Here is a 23,029-nt window from a genome sequence, read left to right on the forward strand (position 1 = left end):
TAAATCTAAAAAAATATATAAATAGAAAAGTTAGCTCAATGTTAGAGTGACAAAAATAGCACAAAAAAATTAAAACATATTTTAATATAATTAACATTGCATATTTTGAAAAAACATTAACGAATTAAAATAAACTATATGATTGGCATTTTATCTATGGTGAAAATTTTTCTTAGAATTTTTAACATAATTTTTCAAAATTTTAATTGACCGTTTGATTTTTACAAAAACTTGTCAAAAGTATCTAATGTCACACTTTCTTATTTTCAACGAGTAAGATGCATATTTAAATTATTATTTACATGTTTTTAAATTATTCTTGTGTATAATTTTAAATAAAGAACTGCACATATGAGATTAACTTAAAATCGGTGATTTTAAGGATTTAAATCAATATTGTAAGATACCCAAACATAAACTCCGAATCATAAGAGCCTAAGTCAGACTGTTAATATACAAGAATAAATCACCAAGATGCCAGTGGAGCCTTGGTCTAGCAGTCGGAGTACTAGCAGTCGGAACGAGGGATCCCGAGTTTAAACCCACCCCTTTATTTTTTCATTAACTTGCAGAAAATTTACATCAGCAGCAAAGGCATATGAAGCAGTAATAGCGGTATCTTGTAGATCAACAAACATCTTACAATATTGTATCTTACAATATTGTATTGAATGCTGTCGCTTCACATCAATTAATTCAGGATCTGAAATGCATTATTTTGAAAATGTTTATAGAGGGTTAGAATAAGAAGAGAGAGTGAAGGTGCGTGGTTTTGGGATGCTTAATTAAAGCATCCTCGTCTTTTACTTCAAAGTACTTGATAAAAGTGAATTCCCTCGCCTCTCACTTTGAGATGCTTGATTCAAACAAGTCTCCTTGCCTCTCACTTTGGAATGCTTGATTAAAGTTAGTTCCCTTGCCTCTTACTTGCACATGCAAGTACATTTTAATACCCACCAATATCTAGATATTATTGCAAATGCAAATCCGCAAGAACATTGGAAATTTGTAAACATATTGTTACGAGCCGAGCCGTCCATGCGAGGCGAGTTCGAGCTGCGGTGTGAATAAGGCCGTGAAGCGTTCTCCTTGACAACGGCCTTGTTTATTAAAAAAATGAGCTGTCTGTGATTTTGGAGTTTGGTGTGTGATGATATGGTCGTGTTTGGTGGTTAACAATTAAAGTGATTTTGTGTTTGATAAAGAAGTCTAGTTCTTTTCCGGAGTGAGAGCGCGAGTAAACAAGTACCCCTTTTGCTCGTAACATTTTGGGGGCTCGTCCGGGATCGAACGGACGGACGGAGAGAAACGACATACAATGCCTCTTACAAATACCCCACGCCGAGGGATCTGCACACGTTCCTCGGGAGACGCCGGGCATGCAATGTTAACAACGGGAATTGAGCGGACTCCTGAAAGTGTTGAAGGTGAAACGTCGAGCGCGGAGACGCTTCTTCGGACGGCGATGGAGGAGCTTAAACAGATGCGCGAAGAGCGCGCGCTACAGATACGGCAGCAGGAGGATCTTGTAACGCTTCTGCGACAACGAGAAATGGAACTCCGGCATCTTCAAGAAAACCAGCTAAGTCTTTCTTGTAATAGTGCCGCTAATAAAACCAGAGATGCACGCGATCAGAACATTTTGCCTCTTGAGAGAGAAACTGTTATCACGGGAGAGGAGGAAACCTCTCGAATTTTGTTAAACAATGAGTCGGGTCTTAAATTAAAACCAGATACTTTTTACGGAAGTACTCCGTTACGTGAATTCTTTTCGCAGTTTAACTTAATTGCTCGGGCGAGTCGTTGGAATGAGGAAACGAAAACTGCCGTGCTCGTTTCGTGCTTAAGAGGAAAAGCTCGCACGGTATTAGAAAATGTTCAAGATTTGGATAATTTTAAATTCGCGGAATTAAAATCAAAATTAGAATTGCGATTCGGGGAAATTCATTCTCTACAAAGTTATTACTGTCAATTTACGAATAGGAAACAAAAGTTTGGGGAAAATTTTGCTGCTTTTGGGGCAGAAATTGAGAGATTGTCTCAATTTGCGTATCCCGAATGTCCACATTCCGTTCGGGACAAAATTGCTTGTGCACAATTTGTTTCTGCGATATCGGACGGTTTCATAAGGAGAACTCTTCAGTTAGAGGGAATATCATCCTTAAAAGTAGCGATCGAAAGAGCCAAAACAGTAAAATCTATCCAGGAAAGTTACTTTGAATAGAAAAAGAGAAGTAATTTTAATTTTTATAAAAGAAAAGAGAATTATTTCAGTTTAAGGAAAGGAGAGAGTGATGTTGGAAAAGAAGAGAAACAGGGTAAAGATGGAAATAAAAGTAAATTCATAAAACAAAATGGAAATGGAAAAAGATGCGAAAATAAAAACCGAATGGAATGTTGGCTTTGCGGGAAAGAGGGACATTTACGTTTTGAATGTCCCGGGAAATTGGGAAACGGGGTATAGTCGAACTTGACTGGGTGAGTTTGACTAAAGGAAGAAGAACCCCGAGGGTTATGGGAAAGAGAATTAAACATTCCTATAGATTAAACAGAATTAAATGTAATTTAAATGAGTTTTGCTATTCTGGAGAAGTAAATAATAAATATTGTGTCTTTAAAATAGATACGGGCTCTGATGTATCAATTTTAAATAGTAGTTTTGTCGATTTCAGTAAACAGAAAGTCGAGATTTTTGATTGTGGTTTGAAATATCCTGCGGGGGAGAAAATTTTAATTAAATACAAGACAGTTGTGAAAGTTCAACTTGGAGTTTATTCTGTAGAGATTCCAATGTTAATTGCTGACATTAGTGATGATTGTATTTTAGGAGTAGATTTTCTTAAAATCGTGAATTTAAAAAATGTATTTGATTCCGCTTTTGGAACTCAATTTTTATCTAGGGAAAAAAATATTTTAAGATGTTCTCGTATGGAAAGTTTTTCCAGGGAAGTTCCTGATATTTTGAAAGAGCTTTTTATTAAGGATTCAGAAAATTTGGAGGAAAGTCAGAAAGAAATTTTTGCGAAATTTTTGATTGAATTTCAGGATGTATTTTCTGATGAAATTGTTGCAGGGAATTGTGATATTGTTGAACATGTCATTAATGTAAAAGATTCTTCCCCAATAAAACAGACACCTCGACGGATTCCAATTCATTTGCGAGAAGAGGTAAAAAAAATTATTCAAGATATGAAGGAACATGGAGTTATTAGAGAATCTCGAAGTCCCTGGGTTTCTCCGGCGGTCTTGGTAAAAAAGAAAGATGGAACTATCAGATTTTGTGTGGATTATAGGAAATTAAATAATGTTACTAAAAAAGATTCTTTTCCGTTACCGAGGATTGATGACATCTTCGATCAATTAACAGTTCTAAGGCTCCTTTGAGATGATGTACATCGTATAGAGAGTCACTGAAATATTTCTTGTTCTTAAGAAGACCATCTCGCCCCGGTGTTTTTGATCCAAGGTTTTCCCGCGGGCCTTAGGGCAAATGCCGAGACGGGGACTTGGGGAGCCTTTATGGCGATGAGTCCTTGGAAAATTTAGTCTTCTCCTCCCCCTTGTTCGAAAAACGAAGAGACAAGCGCACAAGCTAGAAATTGAAGAGCTTTTGGAAATCCTTGGCGTTAGTTGTCGGGACGACAACCTTGAAGAAGGGGGATAGTGTTACGAGCCGAGCCGTCCCTGCGAGGCGAGTTCGAGCTGCGGTGTGAATAAGGCCGTGAAGCGTTCTCCTTGACAACGGCCTTGTTTATTAAAAAAATGAGCTGTCTGTGATTTTGGAGTTTGGTGTGTGATGATATGGTCGTGTTTGGTGGTTAACAATTAAAGTGATTTTGTGTTTGATAAAGAAGTCTAGTTCCGGAGTGAGAGCGCAAGTAAACAAGTACCCCTTTTGCTCGTAACACGGGGACTTTAAGCGTTGTCTGTGTCACTTCCAAATCAACAACAAATAAATTTTGCGGGCTCTGATTCTCTATTTTTACTCCAATTTTGCCTTTCCAAATACGGTGCTAACCTATCCGCATAAACCCCATATTGATAGCGTTTTGTAGTATTGATGTTATGCAAGGTATGAAAATAATATCAAAAATCCATCAATCATATTACTCAATAATATACTTGATGATGATAATAGAATGCCAAAGGAAAACATTAACCATAAAATTGAAATAGTTCCAGATTAAGGTATACGTAAGTTACATACTTGTACATACAAGTGTATAACTCATGTATGTACCAAATATTCCATACCGTAAAAGGCAAGGGGACTTGTTTGAATTTGATTCACTTTAATCAAACATCCCAAAGTGAAACGCAAGAATGCTTTAATTAAGCATCCTAAAGCTCATCTTCACTGTCTCTTCCCACTCTAACCTCCTATACACATATTTCCAAATAATGCATTTCAAATCCCGAGTTAATTGATGTGAAGCGACAGCGCTTAATACAATCCCAGCCAGCAATAATGATAAAATCGATCGACGTCAATTCAATGTCAAAATCATCAAATCGACATTGAGTCAACATCAATTCTATTATTATTTCTGGCTGAAATGTTAATATCCTTAAAATTACCGAATTTAAGTCAGTGTCATATTTGCAGCTCTTTATTTAAAATTATGCACAGAAATAATTACAAAACATATAAATAATAATGTAAGCATACATCTTATTCGTTAAAAATAAGAAAGTGTACATTTTAGGCACTTTTGATAAGTAGCACCTTGTAGAGGTCAAACGGTCAATTATTAAAGATTGTGTCCATAGAAACTTTTTATCAGGATGACAACATATTAAATTTTCAGCCAATTTTCATAAGGATTGTGGAGTCCTTTAAAACAAAACATTTTATTTTGAAAAAATGTTTTTATCGCTGTTATAAAGTACTCTTTAAAACATTCAACTTTTATTTAGCACATTTTTTTCTATCTCTTATAATTTGGACGATATACACTTAAAAAAAAAAAACCGATTTTCTTCAAAGGGATATTTCATTTACCTTCTAAAAGTGAAAACGGGCATAAAAAATACGTTTCCCTTGTTTTAATCTGTATTAAAACAACATATTAGAGGCTTATTAAAGTCGGAGGCAATCGCTTCTGTCGTCTTTTTCGTAAGTTAATTTAGTTATTTTCTCTATATAACTATTACAATTATGTATCTTTATTAATTCTCTTAACCATTAACTTACAAGTATGTTAGTTTCAATAACTATAACGTAGTTCAGTTAATTATATTATATCATAATTCTATTTATAAAACTTGTATAGTTGTCCCTTTATAGTTGCCACCATTATAATTTTTTCTCGCAGTATAATTCCGACTTCAATATATACCCACATGCCAATTTAATACGTAAAAAACCGTTAAAAATCCGCAAAGAAACGTGATCATCGTTTAAAATTAAATATATGAGGGATCTGTTAGGAAGAATAAAAAAAAAATAACAAATTAACGAATCGGATCATTTGGGGCGATAAAAGTTGCTATTAACAAGTGTGCAAAATTGGAATCCGATTAAGATAATATCTATTACGTCCTCAAAATTTGAAAATTTTAACAAAATTGACAAAAAAATAAAAATTTGCAAAAAGTATATTAGTGATAAACGATCATATTGAATAGCAAAACCATTTTGTAAAAGTATTAGAATAATTGAAAAACCATTATAAACACAATATTTTTGTTATACATTAAAGCAATATCAAAAAGGAATGCGATTGGATTTATCACCTCTATTGCTTGATTTGTTTCCGTAAAGTTATTTGAAGTTTCGTCTATAAACAATAACAATACAACAGAGTTAATTGACAGAATAAGCTAGCTACCTAGTAAACGAAAATGGATTGAAAATTTGTGATTCATTCCAAGTCATTTGAATACATTTTGAATTAAGAGACAGCAATTAAGTCCATTTCAATCCTATGTCATGAATTAAAATGGATCGGATAATTGCGAAAATTCCTTTCAGATTGAAAAAATAAAAATTACTTTATTTTAATCCCATTTCATAAACCAAAATTATATGGCCCGCATAACGTTTTTGGATTGAAAAAAGTAGGAATCCCATAATTTCAATCACACTTCATGGATTAAAATGGTTTCAAAGAATTCTTAAACTTTAACTAGATAGAAATGGATTTGTGTGGTCATTGCCGTATCCAAATTTTGATTTTTTAAATCCATTTCTATCCATTTTAAATATTTTGACTCCATTTCCGTTAACTGGGCATTAAACTTTAGACATCATAAATAGTAATCGCGTTGAATTTATGTAACGACGAACTTATATTACATACAACAAACAGTAACATGTTTGCAAGTAGAAGGTAAACATTTTAAATCAGAACTTCGCAATAAATGTACATTTCGGCTTATTTTTGGCTTAAAAAAATTTGGCTTTTCCCTTACTTCATCATTACTTCGACTGACATTTAGACTGCATGCGGGTTGGTGAGGTAAGGGGAATAATGCTAACTAAAAATCGATCAAAATGTACATTTTTACGGAACTCAGATTTAAATTAATAATACAATTAAAAAATTAATTGGACTTGGTTAAATGGCGCGATGGTGTATGGATGTGAATGGAAATAAAGTGAGTCTGAGTGTGAGTGTTTGTAGTACATTAGGAAATATTAAAAAGTAAAGAGGTATGAACTAGAAAGGTAAGAAGGTAGAGAAAACGGGTAATTGCAGGCGAATGTAGGGGAAACGGAATTACGAAGATATTGTAAGATATAGGTGGAAGGAACAGGAATAGGTTAGGGTAGACAATGAAGCGGGAGAATCCAGGAGGGTCGGTAAGGTAGGAATTAAACAAGGAAGGTAAGGAAAACAAAAAGGGCAAAGAGAAAGCGTTAGAAGAATAGGTTAGAGGAATAAAATAGTAGAAATAAAGGCAGAAACAGCTACAGGAAAAAAAGACGACAGGTAATGCAAGAAATTAGACAGAATGGTTTAAGGAGAATGACATATTGTAAATGAGAGAAGGAATGAATGAAAAGAGATTGGAAAGGAATATATAGAAGTACGAAGAAGGTGAAAAGTGTGATAATATAAGAAAGAAGTAGCGAAAGAAAATTAGAATGTAAGGTAAGAAATAGGACTAGATATAGACATAAGTATAGATATTGTGAAAGTAAGCGTAAAGGAAATAGAAATGTAAAGATGAATGTATAAGTAATTGGTTAATTAAGGATCCTAGTTTAGTATATGAAGAAGGAGACCGAGGCAACTCAGATCACCGACCGTTGGAGATTGAGGTTATGAAGTATAAAGGATGGAGGAAGAGGTATAGAAGATTGAGGTTATGAAGCATAAAGGATGGAAAAAGAGGTATAGGAGATTGAGGTTACGAAGTATAGAGGATGGAGAAAGAGATACAAGAAGAAAAAGAAAAAAGAGAAATAAAATAAATATATAGAACAATGAGGCGACAGAGGTGTAAGCAGAAAAGAAAGAGGAACGGGAATTTTAGTAAGAATTGGAAAAAAAGGATTGTTAAAGAAGGAGAAATGGAACCGGATTTTTTGAGACTGAGCTTACAGAGACTGAGCTTACAGAAGTTGAAAAAGGATTGTATGGATCAAGACAGCAGAGGTGGATGCAGAAAGAATGGGAGTGCACCGTGGATCTCTTTTGCAGTAACAAGTTCACAATGTGGTTAATTCTTGTCACGTTCTATTGGAATGATTCCATAAGATACGTAATTTCTGCATTTTTGCGTGGGGATACTAAGTAATCTCTGGAAGGCTGAGTGAAAAAGAGACTAAAAGAGTTATTAAAGATGTTTGGAATAAGAAGCAGGAAAGAGAAGAGAGAGGAGAGAAAAGGAAGGTAAAAGAAGAACCGAAAAGAAGGAAAGGAGGAACCAAGGAACCAAGGAATGGATGTACAAAGAAAGAAAAATGTGAGGATACGCGAAAAAAGAATGTAAATTAGGAGATAAGATGGAAAGAGAATTAGGCATAGGCATAGGTATAGATATAGGCATAGATGCGGTGTGGTGCAGAAGTCGTTCGTTCGGGTGGACAGACTTGCTGTATATGGTACGGTGTTTGTTTGTCTGAGCAGACTGTTGCGCCGTGCTGTACCAAGGATAGGTAAAAAAATAAGTATAGGGACGTATAGTTAGCACCGCAGGCGCGAGGAAAAAAGAGAGAAATAAAAAGTAAGAACAGAGATAAGCTAATATGGAATGGAACGAGGTATGGGTGCACGCGTGAGTTGAGGATAAAAATTGTAAACCAAATCCCTTCATGGTTTTTTGTAAGCTGAAGTAATAAATATCTATATCTATTAAAAATTAATTACTTGATAAAATAATAATAGTATATTAATAATAATGACCAGAAATAAAATTATAAAATAATAAAATTTCTTAAATTAATAAAAGTTACAATCCACTCATCACAAACCTCTTAGGAACGTCCATAGAACATTCAAATAATGTCTTTTGAATAAAATGTGGAACGTTTCTGATATTTTTACAGTAATTCGTAAATTATTGCAATAAGCGATATTAATAGAATTGTCTCTATCTTGATAACTGAGCGAAATTGACCTGTAGAATAATCAAACTTTTATACTTAACCTTGTGTGAACCAAAAAATATCGATATGGCAAACCCCGTGAGGTACTTTATACCATGTTACTCATACTACATTTCACTATAAGTATTATATACTAATTTAATACGATAGTAATTCTGATTATTATTGGAGTGTAAATTAGTTTTGTGAGATCTTTTTTTAGCTAAAAACGCATTTATTCAAAGAAAATAATAAATATGAGTTACAGCAATCAAAATATTTTCCTCTGTTTTATAAAACTTTATTTCATCTTTCTAGCAAAAGATGAATACTAAGATGATAAAATAAATTTTCTTTTGAACTAATTGATTCATCAATAAACTTTGCACTTCTTTGAAATTGGAGAAGTGTATATTTTCTATCGCGTGTTGTATTGATCGGAAGGAGTCGTAATCTGATAGGATCATGAGGTCTATTGCGGCTCTTGAGTTTACTCATTTTTTTTTGCAATATCATCTCACGTGACTTTGGTTACACAATTACGGAACTGTTGAGTAAAAATATGAGATAATTAGGTACTTCCAGTATAATGATTCCATAATCAATATAATCAGGGAAAGGCTCATGTGTAACAAACTAAATTTCGCAATAAGGTCTAAATAATCGAGCAATGAAAGATGACATATATATTCGAATCTGTGATTTTACATTTTCACGAAAAAGATTCAACTCACAAAGGCGGAACATAACTTAGTTTATTTAAAAGGTTAGAGTATACGGAGCTGTTTGCTCTTCGTATACCGAACAGCAAAAGTGGACGAAGAGTTTTGGAGGAAAAAGAATCTCTTCCGTGTTTCTACCTTAACAGTCACAATACAAAAATTATCCACAATAAGCAAATATATACATGTGTTAAAGTCTGTTTATAATAGATTTTTCGTTTTTCTTTCGAGAATCAATTAAGTCCTAAATTGATAAAATCATTGTAAGTGTACGCATATTTTAAAATCCTATGTAAAATTAAATTTGTCCAATTACACTTTCCAACAAAAAAAAAGAATAAAGTAAAAATAAAAATACAAAATTTTGTATTCTTTTTCGAGCCCGCTCACGCGAATCATTTCGCATTTTTACAAAGTGAGATTAATCGTAATTGAGTGAGCTGTTACCTTGTTATGTTCACCCAATCCGAAAACCGTAATAAGCCCCAAGATCTGCAGAATACGCGGGGTGTGAAAGAACTTCTCTTTCGAACTTCAACAACATTTGCTTTACGATTAAAGTAACGTATGCACTTTGAGACAATTCGTGTAGTAGCCATTTTCCTTCCTTTAGAATCTTTCCAGTGGCATGTAAATGTCCCAGCAAACAGGAATAGATTGAAATGAGTAGAAATTGCTTTATTATCAAATCCAAATTTTTGTTCTTTTTTAATTCATTTCAATCCATTTAAATTTAAGAATTTCTTGAATTTATTTTAATTTATGAAATGGGATTTCTATACTATCAATCCAAAAAAGTTTCGTAAGTCATGCAATTCATCTAAGTCCATGACAGGATTAAAATGGTATAATTGCTAATTTTTCAATCCAAAAAAGGTTTGAGAGCCTCAAATCCATTTTTGCCCATAATATGGGATTAAAACAAAGCAAATATTAATGTTTTTAATCGAAAAAAAAATTTCACGAATCTATCATATCATGAATCTATTTTAATTCGTGACACAGGATTGAAAATTATTCTTATTCCAAAAATAAAAATAAATTGTTAATTCTGAAGTTATTTTAATAATGCACAAAGATTTTTTTGTAAATTTTAAAATAAATATAAAATGATTGTTTTTTAAAACATTAAAACAATATAGTCAGTTGGGAATTAATTTATACATATTTAATTCTTTAAGAATAATTTATACAGAAATATTGGTTCAATGCCGTATATAATTTTCTATTTTTGGAAATAAAAACACATTTTGTTTTTCATAAGCATCTAATTCTTTTACAAAACTTATATTAATATCTGTATAACAATTAATTATTTCTTATATTATCATATTCATTCATTTATGCTAGAGTTGATTTATTTTATTAGAGAAAATTAATTAATCAAAATAGAAAAAGATTGACATACAAATATTTGAATCCATCTCAATCTATAAAAAAGAATCACGTCTTATTCCTGTACATGGATAGAAAATGATCAAATTTTACCACATTCAATTCCTTTTTATCAATATGCATGAATCAAGAATATGTATTCAAATGAATTAAAATGTCACGAATTTTAAATTTATTTTAATCCATTTGCTGGGACTTGGTGACTGTTGTTTGATCAATATTCAATGCTCTGGCTAGTTCTCTATTGAGCTGAGTTTTCGTTCGATAATATCTTGTAATTTTGCATCTTCAAACATTTTGGCCGTTCTGAGCGTTTTTTATGGCATCAAAATCACCACTTCTAAACCATCTAAATTAGAATTTACATTTTTTAAATGATTGAGAAGAGTCTTCGTAAGTCTTAACAAGCTTTCGGTGACTATCTGTGATTGTTTTCTTCTTGTTAAAGAAATAAAATAATCAATGCTGAAAATGTTCCTTTGAAAGTTCTATTTCAATGCTTTTAAAAATGCAATTATTCACGTGTCTGTTACTTGAAATGTACTAAGTAACATAAATGTTAAGCTTTTGAAACATAATAAGTAATTATACTTCGTTGCTGAACTTATAATTGCAGCCCTTTTTTAAAAGCCTTAAAACGAATTCACACTCCTAATACCATCGATTCTTCTTCTTTAAGGTATAAAAATAAAAAATAAAATAATAAAAAAGGAATAAATTCTTTAATCTTTTAAAACAAAAAATGTAAAATTATAGAAATTTAAATCTTGCTGACCCAATAATAGATTTAAATAAATTGAAAAAGATTCGTTTTCAATATAGGGGAGACCGGGGCAAATCGTTAGACGGGGTAATTCAATAATTGGAAATATCTTTTTATGGGTACATATTAAAAATTTACTTTAAACACTGTAAACACGTCCTAATGTAACGATGTTGCTAACAAAGATTTGTTGGTAACGGCGTCATATTGAAGTCGTAGTAGTGAAAAATGTGTTTTGCGACAGTCGAAGTAATTTCTGATAGTCGGCATTTTTTCGAAATTTAAATAAGATAATAAGGTTTTTTTGAAAACTTTGAATGTATCGTGTCCAGTTGAACGTATTTGAAACATTTCGTGTTTACTTTTTGCTGTGTGATGTCTATTTTAGTCGATCATACGCAATAATGCGCACAGTTGATGTTGGGGCTATTCGTAATACCGAGCACCGAGGCGATTCGTTAATACTGATTGCAGCGCCTAACCTAAGTTGGGTAACCCTAACCCTTCGGCTGTGTCACGAACGTCTGCGCTACGCAGAGTTAAACATTGAGGTAAAGTTCTTCATTAATTTAGTTCAAACATGATAATATTGTGTCTTTTAGTACATAGAACATAAATATGAATATAAAATCGTCGCTCTTAAGCAGGTAAAAAGTTATAAAGCGTTAAAGATTGACACTTGTGAGGTTAGGAAATCTGTCACACCGATGGCATAAAAGAACATGCGAACGTGTATGTTTGCATTTGTTTTTTGTATACCTACATCCTTTTTTAAATAAAAGAAAGTCTTAACAATAGATTTTTTACAGACTTTCAACTTAAAATACAAATTTCGGAATATTCCCGGACTAGTTACGAATTACCCCGGGCTTGGGGCTATTCTTAATTCTTGACATTGGTCGACATTTTTATATGTACTTTAAAGCAAGTACATTTTCATGTTCTATTTATATCGGCATTGTGAAGGGGAAGGTTCAACCTTTCAAACCGGCTCATGTTTTTTTTTTTTTTTAATTAATATAGGACTCAGGAGACACAAAAGAAAAAAAGGTCTAATGATTTGCCCCGGTGTCCCCTATGTTATGGAAATGCGTACTTCTGAAAAACAAAATCCATTTCAAAACTTAATGCTTTTTTATTCATTTATAAGAATTAAATGAAAGTTCTATACTTTTAATCCAAAAATAAATTTAGCTTTTTAATTCCTTTTATTCCATTTTTACTTACTAAGGAGGAATGTACCCCACATTGTTCACCGAAGGTTAAGATAATCCTTAAAAAGCAAAATTTCTAGAATTTATTGGTTATTTTCTTGCGGAACATTTTAAACAATAAAAATAATCATGATTTTTTTGTACCACGTAGTATTGCGTATTATTTTCCCTGTATCTCGCTTTTGTCCTATTCCGTGGACGACAAATACTAGATGGTCGATATCACGCGGTTTATCCTCCATACTCGTACCAGTTTTGTAACCTCTTTTTAATCGATAGCCTGTTGCTGCCAATTTAAAAAGAAAAAAATGTATTCGGTAGTACATAAAGATATAAACAATATTTTTATTCATAATTCTAAATTCCTGAACTTACTTTTAGAAAAACCCAATTTTGATGTGACACTACGCATCAGTTTAGTAGGTGTATATTCGCTATATAATGTCACATCATTAATTGAATGCCAGTCGACATGAAACTCAGAGAACTGCTCCGTATGTAGCACTAAAAACGCAATAAGAAAAATTAATAAATTTAATCCACACATATACTACTGTTCATAAGTTTTGAAGCTTGAAATTTTGTCTCTTATAAAAAGAATAAAAAAAGTAAATTTAAAACGTACATAAAATTACACAAAAAAATATCAATGCCAAGATCTAGCTATAATCATTAAATTCTTTAATTTATTGTGTTTTTATAATACATTCTAGTAAAGAAGACACTTAACTTTTCGTGAGACGCAAGAAAATCGCAAGTTTTTTCAAACTTATGAATAGGTAATGTATGTGTGAGTTACGCAAGCATAAGAGACTTAAGAGAATTAAAGAAAATAATACCTTTATAGGACTGAGGAGCATTTGTGTCACACATTGTGATATTTTCATTGTTACTTTCTTCCTTTTGAAATAATTTGAGATGTACTTCTTCTATGACTTTGGAATGTTCCATTTCCAATGGTATCCAGCTGCCATCATAATACCATGTGCCTCTCATAATCTCCCATTCTTCGCCTTCAACAAATTTACACAGTTTATTATAATTATACAAACTAATTTACGTGTTTTGCACACTTTATGTGATTAAAATAAATAACTTCTGTGTAAACTTAAATAATTACTACTTAAATGTTCACTAAAAGAGAGAAAATGATTTAATTTATCTTAACACTCTTAGGTCCATACTCGAAGTCGTTTCTCAAATTTCAGATCTCAGTTTATCTTTATCTTTATCTCGCATATAATAAAATGCAAAACACGAAATAAAAACACACTGACACTGAGATCTGAGATATAAAAAATGACTATGAATGCAGACCTTAATACTCTTAACTTTTGCAAAAAGTTTCGTAGATTAACAATAACTTAATAATGCTTAAAAATTGTAATTAGTTATAATAAGAAATTACAAAAAAAAATACTTTATTGTTACAATAATCAAAATGTTTATCCAAATTTCGTAAAAAAATTCTCGGATTTTTCGGGAATTTCAAATACAAATTCTCTTTTTTTATTGACAAGATTATATTTTTGATTTTTATTTATTTATTTTTAAAAATGAGTTTTAAATTTTGTAACAAATATAAACTGTAACATTGAAGATGACTCAATATTAAAATCGAATCTTTTTTTATAATTTATGAAAATAATATTTATGATTTTCGTAGCGGATAAATAATATTATTTACAAAAATATTTAGTTATATATGCTCGATCAAATTGCTTATTTTTTTATAATACAAAATCGATTAGCAATAAGTATAGCATATCAACGTATATTCTCCTGTGATTCATTGTTCCTTTATAAAAAAAAATTAATAATACATTGCTGTCAAAATTTCAAGTAACATTAAAAAAATTTTTTTAAATGCAGTTTTAAAATAAATTTATATTTTTTAATATCCTTTAACAACTTTAGCATCTCCTTAAACACACAAAGTAGTAATTTGGAACCATTCATTATTTTTTAAATATACACTTATAAGTCACAGGAGAATTCGTACATGGATACGTGTACCGTATTTATTGTTAAACAATTTCATTTAGTGTTAAACAATTTCATATTATAAAAAAATCAAAGAAATAATTTGTCACAATATAAAATTTAAATTTAAAAATAAAATTCTAAAATGTTTCTTGAGTATCAATAAAATCCCATAAAAATATATCTCTCTGACTTTCAAAAATAAAAAATAAATTCTCAAGAAATTTCAGATTTGCTGGAGTTTTTTCCCAAAACAGTAAGAAAACATCCTATATGTTAAAATAGTGAGGAAAGATATTATGAATTAAACACTGTGATACTTTATAAAAATAAACTATAAATAAACTAAAAATCTCTAAAAATAGCATATTAAATTAAGGCAATTATTATAATTTATCCGAATATGAATTGAATAGAATCAGACAATTTTTGAATCAAATTTGAATCTCTACAATTCGAATCAGAATTATTCGGAAACTTTGAATGTAAGGAATTTGAATATGACACATATGTATTGACAATTTTATAAAATCATTTAATGTAACTTTATGTAATGTTATTATAATTTTTTTATATAATAACTTTTCTTATTATTTATATATTTAAATTCAACCTAATACTGATGCTGTTAAAATTTATTTCAATAATTTGAATTAATTTGATTCAATTTAATTTCGTGTAAAATTGTATTGGAATCTTCCGAATAGTGAAATAATCCCGTTTCTTTTTTTTTCCCTTGTTTCTGTTATTACTTATTAGAATGCGCAAAAAGACTATTTCGCTTGGAATTTATAATAGCATTAATGCATATGTAAGATCACAGTCGAAAACTTGATAGTCAGAAACTCGCGTTTTCAATTGGAATTGTGAACAATTTCAGAAAGTGCCTTGATTCGATTCAATTCTTTAAAAATCGTGACTTGCACGGGTAAAGCCGGTATGTGCGCCGCACCTATCAAAAACTCAATTATCAAGTATTATTTACTATAGGGAAACCGGGGCTATTTAAAACACGGGGCAATTCAAAACAATGGAAATATTTTTTATGGGTACACGTTAAAACTTTACTTTAAATACTATAAACGCGTTCTAATGTAACGAGCGACATTGCTAATAAAGTTTTGTTGGAAACGGTCATAGAAATCGTGGCAGTTAAAAATGTGTTTTGCGACAGTTAATGTAATATCTGACGATCAGTATTTCTTCAAAATTTAAATAAGATAAATAAGATTCTTTTTGAAAAAACTTTGACTATATCGTGTCCAATTGAATGTATTTAAAATAATTTGTAGCTACTTTTTGCTGTGTGATGTCTACCTTTGTAGATCATACGCAATAATGTGCAGAATTGACGCCAAGGTTATTCAAAATATCGAACGTCGAATCGTCATTTGGACAATTATTTTCTTTTATATTCGCGTTCTATGTACCAAAAGACAGTTTAATACTTAACAGATGTAATTATACGAAATACGAATAGTCCCTGACTTGTTTCGAAAACGCTGAAGCAATAAAATTCTCTATTGTGTGTTTCTTTTTATTGTATGCAACTTATCTTAATAATATTATATATTCTTTTTTAACAAAATAATGTCTTAAAAACAGTTTTTTTTATATTGTTTGATCTTAAAACACAAATTTCTGAATAATCCCGTACTTGTTTCAAATTTCCCCGAGCTATTCAAAATACTTTCTACTACTCAATATTTTCATAGGTTGTTCAAAACAAGTACAATTCCGTGTTCTATTTACAGCGGCATTATGAAGGATAAGGTTCAACCTTTCAAATCGTCCAACGAATTCTTTAATATGAATATAGGAATCAGGAAACGCAAAAGAAAAAAAGTGCTCCAAATAGGCCCGGCCTTTCCTAGTTAAAAAAATAAATTATACCAATGAAAACTTCATACTGTTTATTTCTATAAAAAAATTTTTAATGTGAAATATTTCTTTTCTTATATTTGAAAAAAAAACTATAAAAAACTTGAATTTTTTGTATATATAAAGTGCTAGAATTTATGACTGCTTATGTGTAGATATACGACGCATCGATAATTAACAAATAATACTTACAAATATGGTAAAATAACATGATGAATTATAAGAGGTGTTTACAAAGTTTGTTAGAGAATAAGAATAATAAATATGTATAAAAAGTAATAATAATGTAATATTGAAAAGATTAACATGACACAGACATGCACAGACATCAATAGAGTGCAGATATGTGCACATTGTGTTCTCAACATAGAAGCAAGTGCTACTTTCGAATCACGCAGCGTCTGCACTACGGCATAAATTTCGCTCATTAAAAATGCCATAGGTATATTCTAAACAGGTGGAATATACAAGATATCAAACTAAACAAAGAATACAAACGCTATGCACTTGTATCTTGCTTGTATACCATCCCTTACTATTCCTCTACATTTACGTATCATGAAATAATTATTAAGTCTTTTACATTCCCTACAATTTTACGTAGGTCGTAATACACGATCGCGCTACTAAATGGAGAAATGGATTTAATTTACGATATTTTCGTTAATATTAACAATAAAAAAATGAAATCATAACATTATACTAATATAGTATAAAGACATATAACAAAGTGATTGTGAGCAAACTACCGTTACTCCTTCTACTGTTGTGACTTCTGTGGCGTAAATCTCAGCGCGGCGTAAATACTGACTTTACCCTAGCTACATGTTAACCCCTTGAACGGCATTGATGTCTTTTACCATTAAATTTTGTTGTGTTTTTAGTGGCATTGATGTCATGTGTATTTCTTCTACGATTCATTAAAGTGAATTTTCTAAAAAAATGTTGCGCATACTTAGAAGTTTTGAGATTAAGAATTTGAGTTAAAAAATTTTAAATTAAAAATAGCTAACCAAATATGGCGGATCAAGAATTTAAAAAATTTTTTTAAACTCATATTTGAGGCTTTTTTAGGTCGCACAATACAAAAAACTTCGCTATTTGCATAAGAGTTTTGGGTCATCTGCATCCAATCATTGATCATATATAATTTTTTAAATAATAACGCAAGATAGTAGCATTTAAGAAAAAATAAGTTTAGATTCTCAAACTTCCACCGAATTCTGTAGATATTGTTCATTTTACATGTCTACATTATGTTATCTGTACGATAATGCTTTCATGTCTTCAATTATTTAAAGATTTTTTATTCTACAGTTGAACGTGACTCCTAAAATTTTTGGTTTTATTATTAGAAGAGAAAGTAATATTATAACCACTATAGATATTATGAACACTCTTATTATCTCCGTTAATAAAAAGTAAAAATGGCATTAAAATGAATCGTGATTAACAAAAAAATGACTTTTAATAGTCATTTTACCGTTATTTTTGTTTAATTTGACGTAATAACTTTTTGCTTAATTAGAGCCTTCCATACTTGAAATTCCGTTATCCGAATACTCTAATATTCGAACGTTCTACTATCCGAATGTTCCATTATCTAAACAGCGTTCTGTGATAATGTTTACTGTTTAAGTATACGTACTCTTCTAAGTGACTTCTCTTTAACTGATTATATCCTAAACAGAACAATTTAGTACGAAACTAACAACGGGAACATATTACAATAAAAATTAAATAAAAACGTGTACGAGGTGTGTTCAAAAAGTATCGCGAATTTTGTGTTTTTTCAAAAATTATTTATTTATTCATGAATATCTATTTTGTCCTCTTCAAAGTAATCCCCATGAGATATTATACACTTGTGCCAACGGTTTTTCCAATTTTCGAAGCACTTCAAAAAATCATTTTTTTTTATCTTGTTCAGCTCCTCCTTCGATGCCGTCTTTATCTCGTGAAGCGTAGCGTAACGTCGTCCTTTCATGGGCCTCTTCAGTTTAGGGAACAAGAAAAAGTCACAGGGGGCCAGATCTGGGGAATACGGTGGCTGCGGCTTCATTAGTGTGTTGTTTTTGGCCAAAAAGTCGCGCACAAGCAACGATGTGTGAGCAGGGGCGTTATCGTGGTGCAAAAGCCAATTTTTGTTCTTCCACAAATCCGGGCGTTCCTGGCGGATTGCTTCGCGCAAATTGCGCATAACTTGCAGGTAATATTCCTTATTGACCGTTCTACCCTGTGGCAAGAACTCATGATGCACCACGCCCCTGCAATCGAAGAAAACTGTCAGCAAAACTTTCACATTCGACCGAACTTGGCGCGCTTTTTTCGGTCTTGGTTCGTGCGGCAGCTTCCATTGAGATGATTGAGCTTTGGTTTCCACGTCATCACCATAAACCCACGATTCGTCACCAGTTATGACCCTCTGGAGCAAATTTGGGTCGTCGCGGACAGAGTCCAACATCTCATTAGCAATGTTCATGCGATGCTGTTTTTGGTCGCAATTGAGCAATTTTGGTACGAATTTCGCGGCGACCCGTCTCATGCCCAAATCATTGATAAAAATCGAATGGCACGAGCCAATCGATATGTTTAGGTCCTCAGCAACTTCTCTAACGGTGATTCGACGATTGGCCAATACCATTTTCTCCACTTCATTAATTTTTTCGTCTGTTGTTGAAGTGCTCGGGCGTCCGGCACGCTCTTTGTCGTTCACATCTTCTCGGCCTTCTGAGAACATTTTGTACCACCGATAAACGTTGCTTCGGTCCAAGGTAGCTTCTCCGTATGCCACAGTCAACATTCGGAATGCATCCGCGCACTTAATTTCGTTTTTCACACAAAATTTGATACAGGTTCTTTGATCCATTTTTTTGAATAGGTAAAAATCGAAGACGATCCAAAACACGTGCAAGCAAAGCAGCTGTCAACAATTAAGTGAACATTCAAAATGGCCGAGCTTGTCGGCATAAGTGAGAGACATGAGTACCAACATAACGCCACAAAAAGATCGAAATTCGAATATACGTAACCCGCGAAAATTCAAAATTCGCGATACTTTTTGAACACACCTCGTAGTTTTAAATATTGAAACAAAATATGAAATAATTAAAGCTCTCAAACGTAGTGAAAGAATTGTGGCAGAATTGGCACAAATCCATGGTATAGGTAGATCTATAATTATGGACCTTAAAAATCGAAAGTATAAAATTGTAAGTTATATTCAATATGCAAATTCCTCAGATGCAGTATTCGTAGGAAAAGTTTAATGAATCCTAAAAATAAAACTATGGATGATGTATTTCAATGGTTTTGGCAAAAAAAGGGACAGAGGCCCACCAATAAGTGGACCTATATTACACAGGAAAGCTCTAGAGTTCAACAAAAGATTAAAAAGTGATCCAAATTTTAAAGCGAGTAATGATTGGCTAGCAAAATTCAGAAAAAAGACACAATATCCGACAGCTAGATATCTGTGGAGAAAAATTATCAGCAAACACTACTGCTGCAGAAGCCTTTACAGTAGAATTTAAAAAATTTTTAAGTGATTTGTTATATACATTAACAAATGTATATAATGCTGATAAAACGGGTTTATTTTGGAAAGCGTTACCGTAGAAAAAGATGGTCTCTTATCGCGAAACATCTGCTCCTGGTCGCAGGATTAGTAAAGACAGTATTACTACTCTTCTTTGTGCAAATACTACCGTGTATCATCAGCTACCGGTTCTAATTATCGGAAAAAGTAAAACTACGCTGTTTAAAACATGTTAATAGAAATAAACAATATCAAATGTTGTTTATAAAAATTGTTTATAAAAATTAAAAAATGTTTGGATAGTCAAATTTTTTGTGAATGATTTGAGAAAATTTTTATACCAGCCATTAAAGAACGCTAATTAAAAAATGGTGTTAGAGAAAAAATTCTTATGTTAGACAATGCTAAATCGCATTCTACATATGAAATTCTTAATAAGGACAAATTTATAAAAATAATGTTTTTGCCATCTAACACAACTTCACTCATACAATCACTAGATCAATGAGTTATTGAGGTTTAAATAATCTTACAGAAAAAAGTTGCTTAAAAAATTTTTGTTTTTGTTTGAATGTAATAACAAAGAGAAAAAATAAAGCTTTATAAAAGGTAAATTTACAAGATTGTTTTTACATAGTGGCAAATGCTTGGTCCCACATTAAAGACATAACTTTTAAAAGAACATGAAGAAAACTTTTGTTGTATGACATTGAAGGCACAAACAAACGAGAAGCAACAATAGAAGAAGACATTGAAGAAGTTATCGCTACATTAGAATATCTGGATGTGATGATTGTACTGACAATGATGATCATAGAGTAGTTTCAATGCAATAAGAATAATGGTTCAAGTAACGAGGATATCATCGACATAAATTTAAATTTAACAGAAGCTGACATAACAAATAAAAGTAATGCTGAGGACAACATGCCATCTTATGCCGAAACATTCAAAGCATTCGCAATAGGACTTCGTTGGTTTGAGGCAGAAAGAATGTGATTCTACACAATTACGTTAAAGCATTTATGTGACTTAGCAACCAAAAAGATATGGGATCCATAAATGTGTAAACAAATGTTAATTTTGTTTCCTTTACCTAAAGAATTTAGGTTTTTTTGAATGTATAAAGTCGTTTTTGTTAAAAATTTCAGTTTCTGTTTGAATAAATAAAATTTAATATAAAAATGTATTTATTCTATTATACAAAAATTCCTTTTTCCGAACAATTCTGTCTTCCTATTATTTCGGATATGGAAGGCTTCACTGTATATATATATATATATATATATATATATATGTTTATAAAATATATGTATGAATTTGCAATGATAATAATGATATACCGAGGAAGAAGTGTATACATATACAAAATCTTTCTCATTCCCCATGTGCGCTGAACGGCACTGGAGCGCGCTTTTTTGCACTGATGCTATTTGGCGGGATGGAGATGCCGATTGAATTGCTTCGAATGTGTTTGTTGCGTTCGAAATAAAATATATCTTTTATTTCGCACTGAGATAATCGCTTTCTGTGACCACGATACGTCTCGAAACCCGACTGCGAAGAAAAGGCGCGCTCCCGCCGTTTGCGGGAACCTATATAGCCCGCGACACGATCCGTCCCGAGGGTCTCACGTGAACCTTTCGCGGTTTCTCAGGGAACGAATCGTGCCGGGCTTAGCCGTTCGAATACGCGAGATCGTCGCGCATCGAACGTCAATTGGTCGGCTACAGCGCGCATCGCGCGACTACGCGCGCGATCACGCGGACGCCAGACCGAGCTCACCGCTCCGCTCCGACCGGCAAACAACAACATGTTGACTCCAAAGCCAAGAATTGATCGCCGGAATTTGAAAAATGATAATTTTAGCGCTTCGCAACATTCTTGGCTTTAGAGTCAATAATTGGGAAAGAAGTTGAAAATTGCGGCGCTCCGCAACACCCCATCACTCGCACAATATTCACGCTTGATAAAGAACTTAAACCAGCGAATTAAATCAAAATATATTGGATTAAAAAGTTCACTATCATTTTGTAAATTTAATCATTTCTTTTAATTTTTTTATATACAGGATGTCCCAGATTTTGGATGACATCCGTTAATGACAGACTCCTGAGATCATTTCGAAAAAAAAATTCTAGTATCAAAATGTCAAAGCTACAATAATTTTTAAACAGGTTTTTTGGTTTAGAGGTTTCAAAAAATCAGTTTTTTTTGCATTTTTTGAAAGCTTATAGTCTTAATTATAGTCTAAATTATATCACAAAAATACATATATTTTTTTAAATAAAAATTGACCAAGGTATACAGCATAAGTGACGCGGTGTATAAGATTGGCAACACTCGCCTTTTCGATACGACATCGGATTTCTAATGTATTACCTCAGTCTTCTATTGTGAATCCAAAATATGTTATTTTGTCTATCTTCTATTCTTACTCTTTCCACCATAATGCCCCTAATTGCTGATGGATTCTTACTTACGACTATGTATTAAGTCTTCTTGATATTTAGGCGTAGTCCTTGAGAAGTATGTTATGGTGAAATAATTTTCTTCGTTGCTTTTCTGCTTAATGGTGGAAATAAGAGGTTCTTTCGGAGTCGGAACTTTCAGCGGCATATCAAGATAATCGGTCGGTATGCACGCTTACCAAGCGACTATCACACCGAGATGACAACAACGGATAAGCTACTCCTAAAGACAGGGTAAGTCAAAAATCTAGCCGGATGCCTTCTTCTTCTACCCTCCTCTTATCCAAAGGTTAAGGGGTTGCGCGCTGCCAAGCGTTTGCTTAAATGGCATCTTCTCCACCATTTTTTACCTATCCCCTCTCTTCTTTCCAAAAAATTAAGGAGTTGCTACCAAGCGCTCACTTGAGTGGCGCCTCTTCTATTATTCTTCCGCTTAGTAATTCATTATCCCAAACTCTATAATCTCTCATTCTAATGTATCTAATTGTACTTAAAAACAATTTAATATATATCAACCGGATGCATT

General features: G+C 32.2%; 1 protein-coding gene across 5 annotated transcripts in view; it reads right to left on the bottom strand.

The window, feature by feature from the left end:
* LOC105201122 (phospholipase DDHD1) overlaps window positions 1-23,029 on the bottom strand; it is a 164,789-nt gene that overhangs the window by 103,107 nt on the left and 38,653 nt on the right. For all 5 annotated transcript variants that reach the window (XR_005574190.1, XM_039446097.1, XM_039446095.1 and 2 more), the window contains 3 exons: window positions 13,470-13,643; window positions 13,006-13,134; window positions 12,775-12,916 (listed from right to left, as the gene is read on the bottom strand). Coding sequence is in view for 4 of the 5 variants with exons in the window: in XM_039446097.1 (XP_039302031.1) it covers window positions 12,775-12,916; window positions 13,006-13,134; window positions 13,470-13,643 (445 nt within the window). In the remaining variant the exon portion in view is untranslated. The remainder of the gene's footprint in view (window positions 1-12,774; window positions 12,917-13,005; window positions 13,135-13,469; window positions 13,644-23,029) is intronic.

Source organism: Solenopsis invicta, chromosome 2, assembly GCF_016802725.1.
Source record: "Solenopsis invicta isolate M01_SB chromosome 2, UNIL_Sinv_3.0, whole genome shotgun sequence".
Taxonomy (NCBI): Eukaryota; Metazoa; Arthropoda; class Insecta; order Hymenoptera; family Formicidae; genus Solenopsis; species Solenopsis invicta.